General features: G+C 45.8%; 1 protein-coding gene across 8 annotated transcripts in view; it reads left to right on the forward strand.

The window, feature by feature from the left end:
- The window catches only part of Ldlrad4 (low density lipoprotein receptor class A domain containing 4), a 313809-nt gene that overhangs the window by 282607 nt on the left and 11475 nt on the right, over positions 1-19727 (forward strand). For 5 of the 8 annotated variants that reach the window (XM_026783320.1, XM_026783322.1, XM_026783321.1 and 2 more), the window contains 2 exons: positions 6183-6337; positions 18450-18503. In XM_026783320.1, coding sequence (XP_026639121.1) covers positions 6183-6337; positions 18450-18503 — 209 coding nt within the window. Of the gene's footprint in view, positions 1-101; positions 187-6182; positions 6338-18449; positions 18504-19727 lie in introns of those variants that run through there. The other 3 variants (XM_026783326.1, XM_026783325.1, XM_026783324.1) reach the window with 3 other exon arrangements.

The following is a 19727-nucleotide window of genomic DNA, read 5'->3' on the forward strand; positions in this document are numbered from 1 at the left end:
ACCGGCTATCACTACAGCTCTGAGCTGCCTGGAGAGGAGCTGGCCTGAAGTTTAAGGATGGTTTGAACTGGGTGGGCTGTGCCACAGCTGGATTCCCCCTTGCCAAGGACTTGATTATGTCCATCGAGCAGCTGAGCAACAGCACACTGAAGGAGGTTCAGTTTAAAGACTTGTTCCTTAAAAAAGGTACATTTGCAGGGGGCAGCTGTGGGCGACGCATGGTCTTCGGGGCTTGTTGCGGGGTTGGTTTTCTTCTGCCCTTGGAGTTTGGTCTGAGCAGAGCTGAGCAGAAGAGCAAGTCCTTCTCGGGAAGCCTGTTCTTAAACGTGGCAATAGTGGTGTATCCCATCAAATCGAGAGGTGGAGGCAGGAGGATCCGAAGTTCAGGGTTTTCTTCAGCAACATAGTAAGTTGAGTGAGTTGGAGGCCAGCCTGGGATACAGGAAGCCTGTCTCAAGAAGAAAAAAAAAGTTTGTTTTGCCTGTCAGTCAGCTCTCTCAGGTGGGAATCGTAAGGGAGCTTTTTCTGTCTTCTTTGATTTGCAATTAGCTTGTTCCGCTCAGAGATTTTATATATAAATATAATTAGTTTCCCCCCTTCAATTGCCCTAAAAGTTTCCCTTTGATTGATGGTGGGGTTTTTTTTTTTCCACCCTGAGTTGTTGAAAACATTTGAAAGAAAAAAAGATGTATTTCTTTCAATGGGATTGGGTCATTGACTAGTTTTTCCGGTTATCAAAGTAACAGGGGATATTGGGAAACAGAAATTGGCTCCAAGAGTGATGGGGAGCTAAGGAGAGTGAGAGGCAAACAGGCGGCCAGCTAGCCAGCACTCAGAAGCCACCACTGGGACTGGGACTGGGCCAGTTCCATGCGCAGCTGTATTTCTTCTGACACCTTCTTAATAACGTGGAGGTGAGGCGCGGGTGGATCTGAGATGACTTCTGTGGGGTGGGGGGAGTCTGATCTTAGGCACTTTTAGTTCCCGGTTATAGCATGGCAGGGCATGGACTTCTTTGCAAAGGTTCGTAACTACCCCACTTCTCCTCTGCGGGTTTATTTCTTTTTAGCGACAATTCTGTCAGTCATCTTTGACTGGGAGATGTTTAGGTCAGTTTTTTTTTTTCTAAAGAGATCAGGGGAGTCTGGATGGTGAAGTATGTAGAGAAAAGTCGTATTATTGGACAGGTGCTTCGGCCTTTGATGTGCCCTCAGCTGGAGATACTTGCAGAATCTGTATTCTAGGGATTTCTTAGCCGTCTAATCCTTGTTGACTTCTACCCGGCCAGCCCGGTGCCTTGGGAGGTACCTGGTTGGGATGGAAGTTGGGGAGATGTGCCTTTGTGTCATCTGCTCCACCTGTGGATCCTAGATAATACTTCCAACGTTGTTGTGATGCGAACTGCCTTATGTAAATATAGGAATGTAGCTGGAATATAGAAGCAGATAACTTACAGCAATAAGGAGCCTTTTCTGGTGGCCATTTGAACTTCCTTTAAATAGGAATGCTGGGTAATCGGTGCAAAATATGGAACCCTTTGCTAAAATGTTAGCATCGTTAAAGTTGTTGGTGAGTGTTTGCCAGGATACAGTTCTGTGCGAGACAGTGTATAAACAAATTAGGAAACAGAATTTGGAAGACCCGATCTCCTTATATGTAATACACACTAATTCCACATCAATGATTAAGACCTGGCCCACGGCTCACTCTCTGAGAGAAGGTCAGAGGACAAAGGTCAGAAAGGAGTGTTAGTATGGCATGGACTCTGTGCCTAAAGGAAGCAGTGTGAGTGAGGGTCAGGAGCCTGCTCTCAAGGGGTCAGAGATAAACTTATAAAGGAAGATACAGCCAGCAATCGCAAAAACCTGGTTGTTTTTATAGTTCTATTTTTTCCTTTCTCCCTTCCATTGTCCTACTCATTAACAAACAATTTGGGGTAAATCCACTAGCCACAAAGAAAAATGCAATCTTATTATTTTTTTGCAGTCTTTTTTTAATTAATTAATTAATTTATTTATTAAAGATTTCCATCTCTTCCCCACCACCACCTCCCATTTCCCTCCCCCTCCCCCAATCAAGTCCCCCTCCCTCCTCAGCCCGAAGAGCAATCAGGGTTCCCTGCCCTATGGGAAGTCCAAGGAACCCCCACCTCCATCCAGGTCTAGTAAGTTGGAAAAATGCAATTTTAAAACTTTAATATAATCATAAGCTGTAGCCCTTATTGTTTTGCCTTCTGAACTTTTATCTGTGAAGTCATTTTTTATATTTTATAGCAGAGGCTATATATTGCCCTCAACTATGGAGTTTAATGAGTGTGAATTTTCATTTAAGCATTAAAATCTCCAAGAGTGTTTATACCAATAGTCTCCAGCTCAAGAGAATTGTAGACTAAGTAGATCCCAGTTCCTTCCCCATCCATCTCCCTATTACCGCTAAGGGGTTTGGAAAGAATCTGCCGGACTATAGGAACATTCAGCCATTGAAAAGTGTCACAGACCCATAAATAAAAAAAAAAAAATCACCCACCCCCATGGCTGTCATCTTATCACGACACCTGTTTCTGCCGAGCAGGACAGAGACAGGAAGGAAATGCAGACACAAGTTTAGTGTGGAAGAAGCCAAACCAGAGCAAGCCAATGTCACAAAGTCGGCCTCTCTGCCTCAGCAGTGGAGGGGACTGTCTAGAGGGTGGGATTCTGTGGCAGGCTGGTCATGTTCTTCCATTCTCTGTGTTCCCAGCCTGTGGTGTGAAGGGGGATGAGGGTAGAGGGGTTTCTGTTGGTACAAGTAGGAGGTGAATCACTCAGAGGTCTGTGAGGAGCCGCTGGTGCTGGCCATGACATAAGTGTTCTACATGGCGGCTCCCCCACAGGCGCTCAAAGTGTTTGTTTTGCTGGTGAAAGGAAGGGCTCATGGGGCCCACGCCATGTTCCTCCTTTAGAGGTTTTCAGTCAGGGAACACATCACATATCTGGAACGTAAAACTTAATTAGACATTTAGAAACCTTGACTCCTGCAGATGAGGATGTATTCGTGGAGGAAAGACCTAATGGAAGATGGTGCTAGCCACCCCACAAATAGAAGTGGGTGTTATATTAGGAAGCCAAGGGTGGTACAAACACATCTCCCCAGAGTTCATTAAAAATAGTTCAGACATTCATGCCTCCTGGAGGAATCAGTTCAGGTCCTCATTGGACCAAGACATGGACCAGCCTGCTCCACACAGTTCTGTTCCTGCGGTTCCCCACAGCACAGCTCAGAATTTCTTGGAGATGTTTCTATAAAGACAGAGATGCCATCATCACTGCCGTCATTGTCACTATTTTACAGTAATAAAGTAAGGCACTGTGATCCCTTCCTGTAAGTTTGAAATTTTATTGTAAAATTTCTGGTGTGTGGCTGGCAATGACTCATCCATTGCCCCTTAGATTTCAGCCTCATAAAAGGAACAGGAGCTCAGAAATTCTGTCTAGCCTCAAGTCCTTTACTTGCGTGACTGTTTTTTTGCCTTACTTCTGTTGATATCCGTAACTACTGAAATCAGGGAAACCTGACCGGTGGGCTGTGTTCAGAATCCATAGTGATTTACACGAAGATTCGGAAACCTCAAAAGCATCCAATTACCCTTTTAAAATGCTGGTGTTCCTGTGGGCTTAAAAAGTATTCCCATCCTAATATTTCTTTCCGAATTCATTCTCTCCCCGACATCCCTTTCCTAGCCTACCCCTCCAAAGCAAAACTAAAGCGTCTTTCCTTCACGTGTCCCCCAGGCTCCCCGGACCATCGCACGCTCTCCGTCCCCCACCACGTGAAAACAAGCTGTGGGGATTTGGGGCAGAACCTAATGATTAAAATCAATGAAAGAACAGACGTGGGGGGAGGGAAGGGCTTTCCACAGAGCAGGACCCCGAGATCTGCTCGTCCCTGGGGACCACCCTCTGTTTAATGGCTTTTACTTTGAGAATCCCCCAGAGCCGGATGTTTTTACTCTTCCTATTTTCCCACTTTTGGTTTTCTATCTCTTAAAACTTAAACGAGAAAATGATCTGTCCTCACTGACTGTTCTGCCCCAAGTTCGAAGAGCAGATAGATTTTAAAATATTTTCATTTGATGTTCCGTGTGCATACATATGTATGACGTGAAAGTTTATGTCAGCATGTTTCTGCCACGACACACATATGTAAGTCAGAAGACAGCTGTGTGGGGAGGGGTCATTTCTCTCCTCCAGGGATCAAACTCAGATAGTCAGACTTTTGCTGAGCCATCTGCCCTGCCCTAGCCCTGTAGGCTGTAGTGTTCTGCTCTGGGTACCACACCCAGTGCAGACCCCCTGGGGATGGCCTTCAAACAGCAACACAGGGATCCCGTGCTGCTGCTAGCCATAACTTGCAAAGATTCTGGCCTTAGGGATTGGATACCCTGGATTTCATTCTTGTCTGCTCAAAGAGCTGCCTCTCATGCCTGGGCTGAGTGACTCAAGCCTACTGTTGCCCCAGGGGCCCACTGGCTATTACTGTAAGGCCGATTTCCTTGGCCAGTGTCCCACCTCCAGGGACCCTATTTATACTTCCAAAGCCCTTGAGTCAGCCTGTTGCCTCACCGTGACACAGATCTTAGCTTCCTGATTCTCCATCACCTGTGGACCCCTAACATTGCTGGACAGCTTTTGAGCCCTCCATGTCCCTGCCAGGGCTCTGGTCTTCTGCTTGAAGCTACAGTGCAGTTGTACAGCTGCAGACAGCTCAGCAAGGGCAGTGCACTCCGGTGGGTACACATGGTAGGTTTACAGGAAAGCTTAGGATGGAGGCTCAGAAGCACCAGTCCTCAGGAAAAGGACAAGAGTAGAGGGGACTCTTTCTTTTAAGGGAGCATGTATACACACTGTTTATGCAATGGGGATCTTGCTCACCCTTGCTTGGATTTTTAAGTAATGTATCAGATCATTTCATTCAGAATGCCCTATGCTGTCTGTACCCAAAATATAAAATACAACACAGAGATCTAAACATGAAAGAACAAAATAAAAGTTCTTAGAGGAAAAAATGTTCTTGGAATATTAGTGTAGCCATGAAGAAAGAAATGAGAGAATCATTAATGCCATGACAAATATTGTCTGTAGAGAATCTCACAGAGGAATTTACAGAAATGAGAGACAAGGTCTCTGGCTCAGGACTGCTCTCCCTGCTGTTGGTGAGGTCTCCTAACTACCTGTCAGGCACCACCGTGTGCTAATTACTGAGGATGCAGTGTCAGCCACAACAGACTTAGGACCATAGTTTCATGAGAAACCCTGGGTGCACACTCAGCTTCATCTCGGGTCAGGAATGCTGAAACGGGGAGGGGAGGGAATCCAGGCATGTGTGTACAGGGTGTATTAATGACTGTGGGGTATCATTCATAATGTTAGTGTTGGAGGCCTACCTTGGTCTTACCGCTCAGACGCTGTGCCTGCAGAATGGGGGAATGCTTTCTAAGCTGCCTACAAAGGCAAATTCTCCCAGGACTAGATGCTTGAAGCTACTCTCTTAACATTTATTTCCCCTGTGAGTTGAGCTCTGAGAAGTTTTACTCAGAGAGGTGGGCTTGTTCTGTAGAGAGGTTGCATAGGTGCAGCTTCAGTTGGGAGAGAATTCCTCAACTCTGCTGGAATGAAGAGATAGATGGTCACCTGACAGGACAGGAGGTGGGCCTGAGGTTGGCCCAACATACACAGGTGCCCATTTTGCACCTGCCTCTGGTGAACTCACCGGGCTGACCTTGAATTCCATCTTGTCAGTGAGGAAAATTGTAGCCCAAACCCGGGAGGCCTTGCAGGGCCAGCAGAAGGTTTTTGTAAGGCTTTAAGTTTGAAGACCAGGTTCTAGAACTTTGCAAAGCAGAGCAACAGAGATTTATGGGACAGGGCACTCCCAGAAACTCTATTTGTCCAAAATGTTACAATACCAAGGTCCGGCAAATGACTGACCCATTGCATCTGCAGGCAGAGCTCAGGTGTCACCCTGACCCAGCCACATATTTGCTTTATGCCTGCATTTTCTTCTTTTCCTGAGTGTGGCCGTAGTTTCTGTGTCCCCTCTGGGGACTGGATCTGAGGGGTCATAACTGCAGCTGCAGAGATGTCGAGCCAGGAAAGAACTCACATGCCGGGGCCTTCGCTCACAATCCTTCTTCTTCCTTGCAGCGGAGCTGGAGTTCGCCCAGGTCCTCATCATCGTCGTGGTGGTCACCGTGATGGTGGTGGTCGTCGTCTGCCTACTGAACCACTACAAAGTCTCCACACGTTCCTTCATCAATCGTCCCAACCAGAGCCGGAGACAAGAAGACGGCCTGCAGCCGGTAAGTGTGAGCCTGGGCCATCTGGAGTGCTCTTGGGCCCCGTTCTGGAGTCGCAAACCCAGGCAGGGTATGGCAAAGGGCTAGAGGGCGGGGGAGCCCACCTGTCAGCTCACCGCAGTACAGAGGTGTCAAGGGCTTTGGGTTGATGGCCAACATTGAGAAATGTGTACATTGTATACAAAGAACTCAGTGGATTCTCACTTGGAGCTGGTACCCAGTCAGGAAAGTGGCCCTTTGAAAGCTCGCCCTGGTCCTCCATCTGTGAAAGTCTCCATTTGTTTATTGGCCATTGGCCCTAGTTGGGTTTGCTAGCTGTGGCCCACACGCTCATGCCTTCTCTCTCGTGTCTGGCTTCCTCCACACAGTTCTAGGTTATACATAGGTCTGTGCTTGAATTTAGTCCTGGATTGGTCTAGGGTTAAGTGATGTCCTCATCCATCACCAAGTGTGTCTGCAGTTCTTGGGTGTGAGTCAGCTGAAGGAGACAGTGGGAAGACAAGCAATGCGTGCCTTTTTAGATAGATGGAATGAGATGAGCTCTCGGAGGTGGAGGACGCGACAAGCCATCAAGCCAGGCTCCTCACTTTGGAATTTTTAAACGTTTCTATTTCTTGCCCTCAAACATCTTTCCTCCTTTAGTAAAAGAGTATGATGTAAGGCTAAGCTGACCAATAACCAAACTTGGGAGGCCCGGGGGGCTGGGCATGTTCTCAGCATGTTTTATAACCCGCAAGTCTGGTGACTTTTAGCAGGAGACTTGGAAATAGGGCATTTAAGTGAGTTTGAATTCCCAATTTCCGTGTAAGACATAGGAGGTATCTAGTATCCATCTTCCCTTCTTCGTAGCAGGAGAGCCTACTTTATGGAGTGTCCCTTACTAGGACCAGAGAGATGCCCGCCACTGCCTGACTTAGGAGAGGCTGTTGCGGGTATGGGGTGTAACCATGGTAATGGGTAGGTATGGAATGGTGGCTGTGCCCTTCTCAACAGGGCAGGGTCTTGCTTCAGTGGAACCACAGTTCTGCCCAGGGAACCTAATGGCTTGGTGGTCCTTGTGTGCAAACGCAAGCACAAGAGGGAGCAAGGAGGGCGTGTCTTTCTGTATGCTGTATACACCTCATGCCTGAAGGAACAAGGAGGGCATGTCTTTCCATATGCTGTATACACCTCATGCCTGAAGTACAGGCTGGGGCAGTGATGGTGGATATGACTTGGCCTAACAGTCTCTTTTCCTTTCGGCTTTCTACATCGTCTCTTGCTGCCTTCCTCAGTTTCTCCTGGTCCCGTTTTGCCTACTGGCTCCCCTGGGCCTGCTTGATTGACTTCTTTATATACCACAGTGACTTTCTGTGGCTTGTCACCTGGTAGCCACACCATCCACCCCTGACATTACATCGCACAAAGATGGCTTCAATTTTGAAAGAGAGAGCAAATTCTTCCAAAGTCCTGAGTTTAAAGAGGACATGGAAAATCTTGTTATGGTGGCCATTTTAGAGCCACACAGGACCTTTGCTTTGCTTTAAAATAAGGGCTGTGGATGCCAGCCACTCCTTGGCAGCTGTGGTACAACTCTCTCACATCGCCATCAACAGTAGGCAACAGCACTCAGGTTTGCACAGATTGCCAGGGATGCTTGGTTCTGGGCGTAAGCTTTACTTCCTAAGTGGACCCAGCGTAGTTTCTGGTTCTAAAATATACCCACCTTCCTTTCCTGCCGTGCGCTTTGTACTCCAGGAGGCCTCAAATATTCAGGGTTCCTGTATGGGTGACACAGGGTTCTTCCAGTCCCTTGCCTAGTCCCCTTGGACTTGCCTAGACTGCAGGTATCATCAGCTTCCAAGTGCCCGTGTCTCCACAGGGCAGACCCAGCAGGCACTGCGCTCTCTCACCGTCACCACCCTTAGGTGTTGCATTGTGGCCATAGGCACCATGGTCATGTGTTTACCAAGGGGCAGAGCAGGAAGACTGCTCCAGAGGGGCAAGAAGCGAAGTTCTTGTGTGGTTTCACTCGGGAAGGCGCTTCTTCTTTATCTGGTGGTCTATCCCACGCTGGCCTCTCTGGGAATATGGAGAATGTGGGTCAGGGAGTAATGACATGCGGACTGGAAGGACTTCCCTTTCTGGAAACTGGGAAGGTGTCTCTGAGCAGTCCTGCCCGGATGCATATTGAGTAGCAGCAAAGACCATCAGTAGTTCCTGAATTTTGTCCACTGAGGATAGTTCTGTTGGTAAGCTGTGTGCAGAGATCTGGGTTTGGCTGCTAAGCTGGAGCTTGTGGAAAGGCATGCCTTTCGTGCCCATGTTTATGAAGACTAGTGTGGCCTTTCCCTCCCAAGCTACTGAGTAGCTCTTTTTTTTTTTCTTTTTTCTCTGAATGATACACAGTTGAGCTCCATCCCTCCCCAGGGTTTATGTATTCTTTCTCTGTTAATCACTGTAGACATTGGCCAGCTCTAGTCCATGCTTCATCAAATTCAAGGTGTATTTCGACACTGTGACCAGGGGTGCTCCGATCTTAGACCGTGGTTTGAATTCCTAAGTAGGACTATTAGCATAGCAGTTTTTATTAGAACCCGTTTATGGTTCTAAAAAAAGGGAGAAAGTGCAGGAAGAAGAATAAACAAAGCTTCCTGCTCTCCTGTGCATAGCTGAGTTTCTGTCCTTTCTACTCCTCCCTAACTCCATCCGTGAAGTGTTACTCCTTTCCTAGGGCTGGGGAATCACATCCTTCTCAGCCAGGGGATATTCATTCTGTAGAGGCTGGGATGACGGTACAATTGAGGAGGTAGTACTTCAGAGACAGTCTGATCACTCCACAGTGCACAAGAGACCCCAGGAATCCCCTTAGTGCTCAGTGCTACCCGCCCAAGCATACTGTTAGCAAGGAAGGCCACCATCATCACAAGCACAGTTCCTCTGGCTGCTTTGATGTGTCCATAAGGAGACATAGCTGTTCTGAGTCTCTGCATGGTAGACACTTTCCCTAGCCATTTCTTTCTGCCTCTGGACCTCACCCATTCACTGGACCTCATCTTAGCCAAGAGAGCAAAGTGACCAGGAAAGAATGTCCAGCTCTCATCCTACCTGACTGAGGTCAAGGCTCCATTACCACCCTTTTGATCCTACTGGGAATGCTTAGGTCTCACCAGCCCCCTGTGTTTATGAAGTGGGCATGAGAACCCTGTTGTCTCCTCTTCTTCAAGTGACTGGCCCACTCTTGACACCTTCTAGTCACTTTTCCAGGTTGTCTCCCATGCCCTTTCAAGATGATAGTCTGTGCTCACCATCTTCCCCAGAAGAACTTGCAGGAATTGGGCAGTCACGTCATGGAAGAGAGGATGCTCTGTTCTTGTTCGCATTGCTTGGCCAGCCAGGTTGCCTCTGGATGGGAATGTTGATTTGTAGAACTTGGGGCAGAATGACAAGTGAGAATGAATGTATGCACCAACTGTGCCTCTGTCGGGTGACTTCAAATCTGTTACCCAAGTCCTGTTCCTAGATCCCGAAGCACTTTTGATTAGCTAGCACCCAAGTCCCAGGCGCTCACCTCCCCTAGCAGCGTGGGCAAGTGCCTTAGACACTCTGCTACTTGGCAGCATGTAGGTGCAGAAGGTTCCGTAGGGAACCCCTTATTGTTCTGAGCCTGAGTGTTGCAGAGATATTCAATGTTTGGGGTCTTTTATATACTTAGTACAGATCCACGTGAGGTCTTTAGTGTGGTTGTAATGTTGTGTTCATCTTTAACTGGTTGAGAAAGAGTAAGCCACCTTTCTTCTTATGAGGGACATTTCGCTTTGATCAAAAGGAAAAGTCAGAATGAAGTTAGTTCCTTATTGTAATTAGAGTCAGTTTGTCAGCCTAGAGTCAATCATCTGGGAGGAGAGACTGGACCCAGGAACTGCCTAGATCAGATTTGTCTAGGTGGGGCATTGTCTTGATTATTAATTGATGCAGGAGGGTCCAGCCCAGGGTGGGTGGTACCATTCCTAGGCAGGTGGTCCTGGATCATGTAAGCACACTAACTGAGCAGGAGAGTGAGTAAGCCAGCAGGCATTCCCCCAAGCTTCCAGCTCCTCCTTGAGTTCCTGGCCTAGCTCTTCCCTCAATGATGGATCATGACTTGGAAGTGTAAGGCAAACGGATCCTTTTCTTCTCCATGTTGCTTTCCTCAAGGTACCTTTTATCAGAGCAGCAGAAATCAAACTGGAACATGCATAGAACAGGATCTCAGGAGCTTGACTGGCCTTGGCTGGGGACATGCTCTGAAAAGACACTTGCCTTCCAGCTACTGTTGGCCTGTGAGTCCTTCCTCTAGATAGCACAATCTTGAGGGTCTTCACAGAAAGGAGACACGCTGCTCCTCTCTCCACTATCACCTCTTCTCGTATCACCAACAACCCTGTTCGTTCTGTCTCTGTTTGGGACAATGCAGGTTTGAAGTATGAGGAGGGCTCCGTGTACCTGAGGTCAGTTGCCCTCCCTCTGAGACATGCGTGCCAGGGCTGACCAGTGAAAGTCACTGAATGAAAAATAGTACCCCAGGCTACAAGAAAGGAAAATTACAAGCTCAAATGATGAACAACAGGAGATAGAGTTGTGACATAAATCTTTTTATAAGACCAAACATTGTCTTGGGGCACTCCCAACTTGTTTATAAGTGTCTGGTTTCCATGGGTTAGAGCTTTGAGACCATCTAGACTTCTTTCCTTTATCTTAAATTACCAAATAAGGGGAAAATAATAAAAGGGCCTAGCTATTACAGACTCAACCCTAAGGATAATTTGCCAGAATGGTCTAGGTCAGTGGTTCTAACCTTCCTAATACTGTGATCCTTAACTATAGTTCCTCATGTTGTGGTGACCCCAACCATAAAATTATTATTATATTTCTGCTTCATAACTGTAATTTTGCTGTTATAAACAGCAATATAAGTATCTGATATGCAGGATATGCAACCCCTTAAGGGGGTTGCAACCCACAAGTTGAGAATCATTGGTCGAGGCTTTTCCTACTTGGGAGGCCTGAGACATCCTTTCTGACAACTCAACCCCAGCCAGGTGGGTCCTGGTGACCACATCACCTTCCATCCCATCAACTCTGCCACACTTAGTTTTAGTCCAGCGTGTCAGAAACAGGACTATGACGATGACATCATTTAATAAGACCCTAATGCAAGTATTTTTCCCCATCATTTTATAAACACTTTTCTATACACAATTTAAGTGGGGAGACCAGAAAAGAGACAGACATTCTTCAGTCACTTTGGAAGAAAACAGATATGGTAGCCAGCCCTCCAATTCCCTACACCCTTCTTGGGACCAGAGCATGGTCTGTGGGTTTCCAATATCCCTGTGGGTAGGGAGCCCACCTGAAAGCCGCTGCCAGAAAAGGGATGTGAAAGGCACAAGCAGGCTGAGAAAGGCGCCTGGCACCTTCAGCAGGTCCTGGAAGGTACAGCTGCTGGGGTGGCGTCCCTGCCAGTGTTATCCTGGCACCTTTAAGCCAGCTGGAGTTGTCCATACTCACCATTCTCCACTATTTCATAAGACGGGGAAACTGCATCTCTTCAGTGCCGAGCAGACAGTCGGGGCGGGGCAGTGTTTATCCTGAGACTCTCAACACTGACTTCCTGTTGCCAGTTTCACTGTCTGCCTCCCTGCCTTGGCAGGAAGAGCTTCAGCTGTCAGGTGGTCACTGAAAGGGTTTTACCCTTTGATATATCTGTCTGAAGCCCTAGGAAACGGATTAATCAGAATGTACCCATCCCTCCAAGGATGAGAAGAAGCAGAATCTGAGGAGGATGCAGCCAATTCCTGTCTGAAGCAGCATATGTGGACAAGTTTTAATAGCCACGTTTATCTTTAAAGTCACGTGACTCCCAGGGTCCTCTTTATGTCACCACTGCTCAGAATTTAGAAGTATCTTGAGGGCTTACAGGTACTTGGTTTTCTTATCAAGGAACACTTCTTTTTTCTTCTTCATGATGTCAAGTCTTCATTTTTTTCTATTTATTTCCTGAAGATAGGTTTGAGCTTGGGTATCATCCAAAATCCATTTAGGATCAAGTCCTGTGGATGATTGGGTGATGTGGCGGTAGAATACCAGGGTGGTGCAGGCGAGGTGACTCTGGATGGATGCTATCCAGCTTACACACTGAGCAGCTCCAAGTAGAACACAGGTTGGTGCATGCCAGGTGACTCTGGAAGATGGATGCTACCTAGCTTACACACTGAGCAGCACCAGGATCAGAAAGGACCACAGTAAACTGATGCTGCTTCTGGAAGGGGTTGTAGACAACAACACCTCAGCTGCATCCTTAAGACTCCCACGCTGAGGGGCTGGAGAAATGGCTCAGTGGTGACTTGGTGCTGCCCAGAGGACCCAAGTTCTATTCCCAGGACTCAATGTTGGGTGACTCCAAACCGCTTGTAACTCTAACTCCTGGGGATCCGATGCCCCTCTCTGGTATCTGCCTACCTGCATCCATAAGGCCTATACCTCCCCCAACACATATACACATAAATAAAAGTAAAAATAAATCCTGTGATGAGAATGTATGCACGGCGAATTCTAGACCAACCCAAGTTCCACACTGGGAGACTCTTTCTTTTAAAAATTAAAAATCCTCTTTTCACATAACAAAAGATGCTGGGAAATCCAATCATCTTTAGACTCCAGGGAGGTAGTTTGATAATGGTTTGTATTGGTGCAAAATATTTGTAAAAATAACATGCTAAAATAATTTATGAATATTTAAAATTTTACATATTATTATCATATGCCACGGCACATGTGTGGAAGTCAGCGAAGAATTCTCAGGACTTGGTTCTCCTGCCACCGTGTTTCAGGGGTAGATCTTAGATCTTCAGACATGCACAGCAAGCCCTTTTAACCACCGAGCCACTGCAGGTCCCCAAAGTGTCATCAACAGCACTTTAGTAACCTTTTAAGAGTATAAGTCATTAGCATTAATCAAATGGTAATCTTTCTCTTGGTATGACTATACTAAGAGTTTCAAAGTTTTCCGAATCACTCTGAAATTCTAGGTGGCCTCTGCCGAAGAGCCTCCCCTCCAGGGCTAGTTTGTGGGCAGAAGTTAACCCCGTGCCAGCTTTTCCGTGGCATGAGTAAACCATCTCTCTCTATGCAAAGAAAAGACTGGAGCTGGTAGCAGAATGGTGACAGCCAAGGCGGCAAAGTCTGCCAGTCTCTAAGCTTTCTTAGTTCTGGCTGGCTTTTATTGGAGTGCAGTGGTTCGCCCCACCTCCCGCTATTCCCCCCTTTAGGCCTCTCTCAGCTGGGGAAGCACCTGGGGGCTGCTTCTCTCAATGTGCACTGCACTATTCTACAAATGGAAAGGATTCCAAGTCTCCCCTTCCCAGCAGGTCTTCCTGGAAGATTTGCCTGCCTCTTAAGGGATGTGTCCTAGATTGAGCAGAGTTAGGAGTCTTAAGAAGTCTGATGATTGATTTTCACAGAGAAATGAAAGAGGAAGTGTGTGCAGCGGGTGGATGTGTGGCCCTGTAGCGGGACTGGCTTGATTTCTGAGCTGATACTGCCCCCTAGTGTAGAAAAGCTAGTACGGTAGTATCTGGATGGTAGAAAAGTATACGGAAAAAAGGCAGAGAAGAGAGTTTCTTATCAGAAAGATGTTGCGGAACATCTGAAAACCAACCACTTCGACCTCTGCTTTGAAATTCTCCCCATGGAACAAGTACAAAAATAGACGTGCAATGATTTGATGCCACGAGACACTCGATCGCTGACAGAAGCCAGAATGCCAAGCAGTGATTCCCATTGCTCTCTGTTGTGCTAAGGAGAGTTTAGCACAAGCTCTGAGAATGTCCTCACACGTAGTCACAGAACCCAACCGGCAGGCTCTGGCCCACAGCTGTCAGCAAGTTGTAATTGCAGATTGCCTTCTCTTAATTTAAAACATTATCCAAGATATATAGAAATAAAGGGGATTGCAAGGGACAACAGATAACCATATATTAGCAAATTGGACAATCTCGATAAAGTAGGCCAAAGGTTAGAAACACGTTACTAAAACTGACTTGTGAAGAAATAGAAATCTGGACATACATTTAACTATAGTAAGGGGATTGAGCAGATGAGTAAAACAACTTCCTGTTATGTTTGCTTATTGTATTTTGAGTCTTTGATCCCTATCTAGTGGCACTGTTTCAAAAGGCTGTAAAATCCTTAGGAGGTGAGATCTAGATTGAAAAAGCAGGTTGTTAGGAGTTTTTCTTTTTTTTCTTTTTTTTTTTAAATTTATTTATTTATTAAGGATTTCTGCCTCCTCCCTGCCACCGCCTCCCATTTCCCTCCCCCTCCCCCGATCAAGTCCCTCTCCCTCATCAGCTTAAAGAGCAATCAGGGTTCCATGACCTGTGGGAAGTCCAAGGACCGCCCACCTCCATCCAGGTAAGTTGAGCATCCAAACTGCCTAGGCTCCCCCAAAGCCAGTATGTGCAGTAGGATCAAAAACCCATTGCCATTGTTCTTGAGTTCTCAGTAGTCCTCATTGTCTGCTATGTAAGTCCGGTTTTATCCCATGCTTTTTCAGACCCAGGCTAGCTGGTCTTGGTGAATTCCCGAAAGATCATCCCCATTGTCTCAGTGTGTGGGTGTACCCCTCGCGGTCCTGAGTTCCTTGCTCGTGCTCCCCCTCCTTCTGCTCCTGATTTGGACCTAGAGATTTCTGTCCGGTGCTCCAATGTGGGTCTCTGTCTCCTTTCATCGCCTGATGAATGTTAATATTCAGGAGGATGCCTATATGTTTGTCTTTGGATTCACCTTCTAATTTAGCTTCTCTAGGATAGTGAATTATAAGCTAGGAGTTTTTCTTGAATGTTAGTAGCCTAGACCTGCTTCTGGCACTCACACAAGGTGTGAACCTGGAGGCAGAAGATGATGCAGAGACCATGGAGGAAGCCGTTTCCCGCTTCTTCCGCATGGCTTGCTCTGCCTGCTTTTCATAGCATCCGGAGTTGGTCCCACCCACATCTGTCACTAATTATGAAATGCCCTATAGGCTTGCCTACAGCCTGGTCTTATGGAGATGTTTTCTCTGTTGAGGCTCCCTCCTCTCAGATGACTCTAGCTTGTGTCAAGTTGACACAATACTAGTCGGCACAGGTTCTCAGTGGGAAAGGATCAAGAAAGATCACTTGTTAGCAGGTGACATGGTCTTAGGAGCCTACCAAGACAAAGAGGAACTAATAAGAGCCAGCAAAGTAGCAAAGCTACGAAATTGGTGCTCAGAAGTCAGCTGTGTTTCTTTAAACTAGCAACGGATAGTCTGACTTTATAAGGAATTTAAAAAAGCATTTCCATTTATAATAGACTTAAAATAGTTCAAAGTAAAATTAACAGACTGAAGATTTATTCATCAGAAACCATAAAATACTGCCGAAAATTTAAAGACTCAAAGTGGGAAGACATCCTATGCACATGAATAAAATATTGACGTCTTAATATTTTTAGAAAGTTATTGCTGTCCACAGAAATCTACAAACCAGTGATGCTTTTTGCAGAAATTTTTTAAAAAAATCCATCTGACAACATCTATGATTTCACTGGCTATTTCACTCAATAGCCAAAATGACTTCAGAGGAGAACAATAAATTCAGGAGGTGGTCTCATAATTCTTGATCTCAAAAATTAATGCAAAGCCAATAGTAATTAAGACAGTGTGATATTAGCATACAGGGTGGTGATATAGGAACAGTGGAATACATTAGGCAGCTCTGAAATAAACCTTCCCAAAGATGGTCAGAAGATTGTCAACATGAATGGCAAAAGCACTCAGTTAGAAAAGAACAGGCTTTTCCAAACTGATGTTGGGGGCTGGATCTCTCCATGCAGAAGAACAGTAATGGATCCTAATCTTACAGTACATCTAAAAGTTAAAATGGATTGATTGATTGACTTAGGTTTTTTGAGACAGGGTTTCTCTGTAGCTTTGGAAGCCTGTTCTGGAACTAGCTCTTGTAGACCTGACTGGTCTCGAACTCACAGAGATCTGCCTGCCTCTGCCTCCCAAGTGCTGTAGGTGTGCTGGATTTAATTTTTAAAATTTATTTATTTTACATCCTGACTGCCGTTTCCCCTTTTTCTCCTCCCAGTCCCCCCTCAGACATCTCCCCTCTGCAAGTCCCCATCCTCTCCTCCTCTGTTTCTGTTCAGAAAAGGGCAGACCTCCCAAGGATATCAACAAAATATGACATGTCAAGTTTGCAGTAAGACTAAGCCCTTCCCCCAGTACTAAAACTGGGCAAGGCAATGCAATATGAGGAATAGGGTCCCAGAAGCCAGCAAAAGAGTCAAAGATAGAAATTCTGGGGGAAATGAAGCCACTGGGAATAATCATTGCCGTTGAGACAGTGTGAACCCCTCATGCCTGGGTCCTTGATGGTGCGGTTCAATGATTGGAGCTGGACACTAAGGACTGTGGGAGAGAACAGTGACAGGGATGGCAGGATGTGAGAGAATCTCAGAATACCAGTAGACTTGCTTTCTGGTGGCTGGTGCTAGTCACCGGTTGGTCAGCAAGCAGGAGCCTGAGAGCTGCCGCCACCGCTCTGCAGTCCTGGGAGGGGATCAGTCATGCCTTTGGTTTAAGTCTGGTCCTTCACCTGTTGCCCGGCCCCGACTGTAGTGGTTCATTATATAATTTTATAGTCAGACCCTTATGCCGACACTTCCTCCGAGCAGCTGGGGCAGCTGATATTTTTGCTACTGAGTTGATGATGTCCTGCGAGTATCTTTGGAACGGGTTGTATGTATTGTACAAAACAATGTGTTTAGCAACGAAGCGAGTATTTTTATGAGAATGCCGGCCACAGTGTGGGCTTGCACCAGAGGGCCTGGGTGTTTCATTGTGGACTTTACAGTTTGGGGCAAGTCAGTCATCTCCAGAGGTCCAATATACATATTCCTAGAAGTTCAAAAATGTAGGATCTTTCTGTGGCATTGACAATGTTCATGGCCCAGGAGACCCTTGTAAATAGCCAATAATCTGAACTCAAAAGGCATATCACCATAGAGTGCCTTGTAAACACATTTATGGTGTGGGGGGAATGGCTGCCCCAGTAATGTAGTTATTCGTTTATTATCTTGATAGACTAACCTGTTCTTAAATTTTTCATTTGTAAGTCAGGCAGTGGTGGCAAATGTCTTTAATTTCAGCACTTGGGAGACAGAGGCAGGTGGATCTCTGAGTTCGAGGCCAGCCTGGTCTACAGAGCGAGTTCTAGGACAGCCAGGGCTGTTACACAGAGAAACCCTGTCTAGAAAAACAAAAGCAATTTTTTTCAGTTATGTATGTATGTTTATATGAATGTATGCATGCATCTAGGTTTGTTTGTGTGCCCTGGTGCATACGTGGAGGTCGGAGAATAACGTTCAGGGATCACCTCTCTCTTGGCTACCATTTGGATGTTGGGGACCAGACTCAGGTCCTTGAGATTGACAGAAAATACTGTGCTATTTTGCTGGCCTTGGCCAAACAATTCTTGAAAAGATCCCTCCTAGTTATCACATTGTACCTGTGAATATTCAGGCTGGAGAATAAACTCAATAGAAGACTTTGGAAGGTCATCCAGGCTTTGGAAATTGTAATTAATGTTGAGAGGTGACCTGGATGTGGGTAGTGTCTCTGTGACAACCATAGACTTCAGGCTATGGTGCTGAGGGGGATGGCGGCACTTGGTCCTGGAGGGCCATGATGATGCATTCTTCTGGGGAGGTCTCAGTTTTTCTAGCCCAGGGACGCTCCAGGCGTAGACACCGACTGAGTCTAGTTCACCGGTTGTTTGAAGCACATGGTTATGTGAGCCGGTATTTGACTTCAGCTCCATTACGTCCAGGAGCTAAGCCTTCTAACTTTCTCTTGGGTCCTAACCTTTCACTTAGGTCCTAACCTGCAAGGGGATCAGAGATTTCCTGTTCCATGCTTTAGATAAGTCAGCCATTGTCCAAAATGCAAAGTGATTCTTGTTTTAAAAACTTGGGATGTGAAGTTTTTTTGGGCAAATGCTGTTGTTCTATGAGACAAATGATTTTCTTATCTCTTGTTCCTCACTTTTTTCCTCCCCACCTCCAGGAAGGGTGTCTGTGGCCTTCTGACAGCTCCGTGCAGCGGCCAGGGGCTTCAGAGGTAAGGTGGAGGCTGTGGGAGAAGCCATGGCCTCAGCCTTGGATTTGAAATCAACCTTAGGATGAAGTCATTGTTTGGTTAAAAGGGGGCAAGGAGGGATTTCCCCTTAGAACCATGTGTCTATGCTCTATGCAGAGAATAGGTTGAAAATGGCTGAACATCGAATTATCTTAGAACCACCAGCTAGACTTTGCAAGTGTAGGCATAGTTTGTACATGCCAAGTAGCATGGATTCTTCTCACATGTCAAATTTAATAATAAAACATTTGAGGCAGGGGCTCAGCATGTAGCCCTGGCTGGCCTGGAACTTGCTGTGTGAATTAGGCCAGCCTGAACTTAAAGATCCACCAGCTTCTGCCTCCCAAGCTTGGGCTAAAGGCTTGTCCCATAATTCTCATCGATTATCCAAATTTTTAAAGTGTTTCAATATAAATGTAAAAATAACAAAACGTAGGTGTACAAAGATCATGGAACAATCAAATGTGTGGGGCCCAATGTAGGTGTTTGCCGTCAGACTAAATCAAGTTCTCTCAGAACTTCTCAATATCTGCCTGTAGAAAAAGAAAGAAGTCATAGTGGTCTCCTTCTGGCCACACAGACTCCATGTTGGTCTTTCTTAATGTAACTAAATATCTATATGCTAGAGGTTAGCCATAGAATGCAGACAGAAGATAGATTTATTTAACATATGCCTAGCTCATAGCATTGAGTAGAGTTGGGCTTAGAATAAACTTTAGGAGTAAGACATTGTCTAAATTGTATTAAGAGGATCAACAGAGAATTCTAACCTAGAATCATTCAATTGGAGTTTTCATGTTGCCACAGTTTTACCACTACATTGTTCTTGTCATTCTAGTCAAGTTTTATATTTGATTATAGAACAAATAAAACTCATTTGTTCGTAACTTTGTCATGTATTGAAATTTTAAGATAGCATGCTTTGCCTTTAAGTACAAAGTATGGTTTGATACCCATCAGTGGTTATATGTATATATACATTAATATATTAATCTACAATGTAGCTGTACACATGCATAAAACATTTTTCTTCTAGGAGATAATTGGGATAAAGGGAGATTTATTTATATACTGAACTTTTGCCTTAACATTAGAAGTAATGGGCTTTATTATGTCATTTTCATACTTGATGTGTCTTACTTTGTTCATATCTGGTTCCCTCCCCACTGTCTTCTCTTCTCCTCCTCTGACTGGTTCCCTTCCTTC

Source organism: Microtus ochrogaster, chromosome 18, assembly GCF_000317375.1.
Source record: "Microtus ochrogaster isolate Prairie Vole_2 chromosome 18, MicOch1.0, whole genome shotgun sequence".
NCBI lineage: Eukaryota > Metazoa > Chordata > Mammalia > Rodentia > Cricetidae > Microtus > Microtus ochrogaster.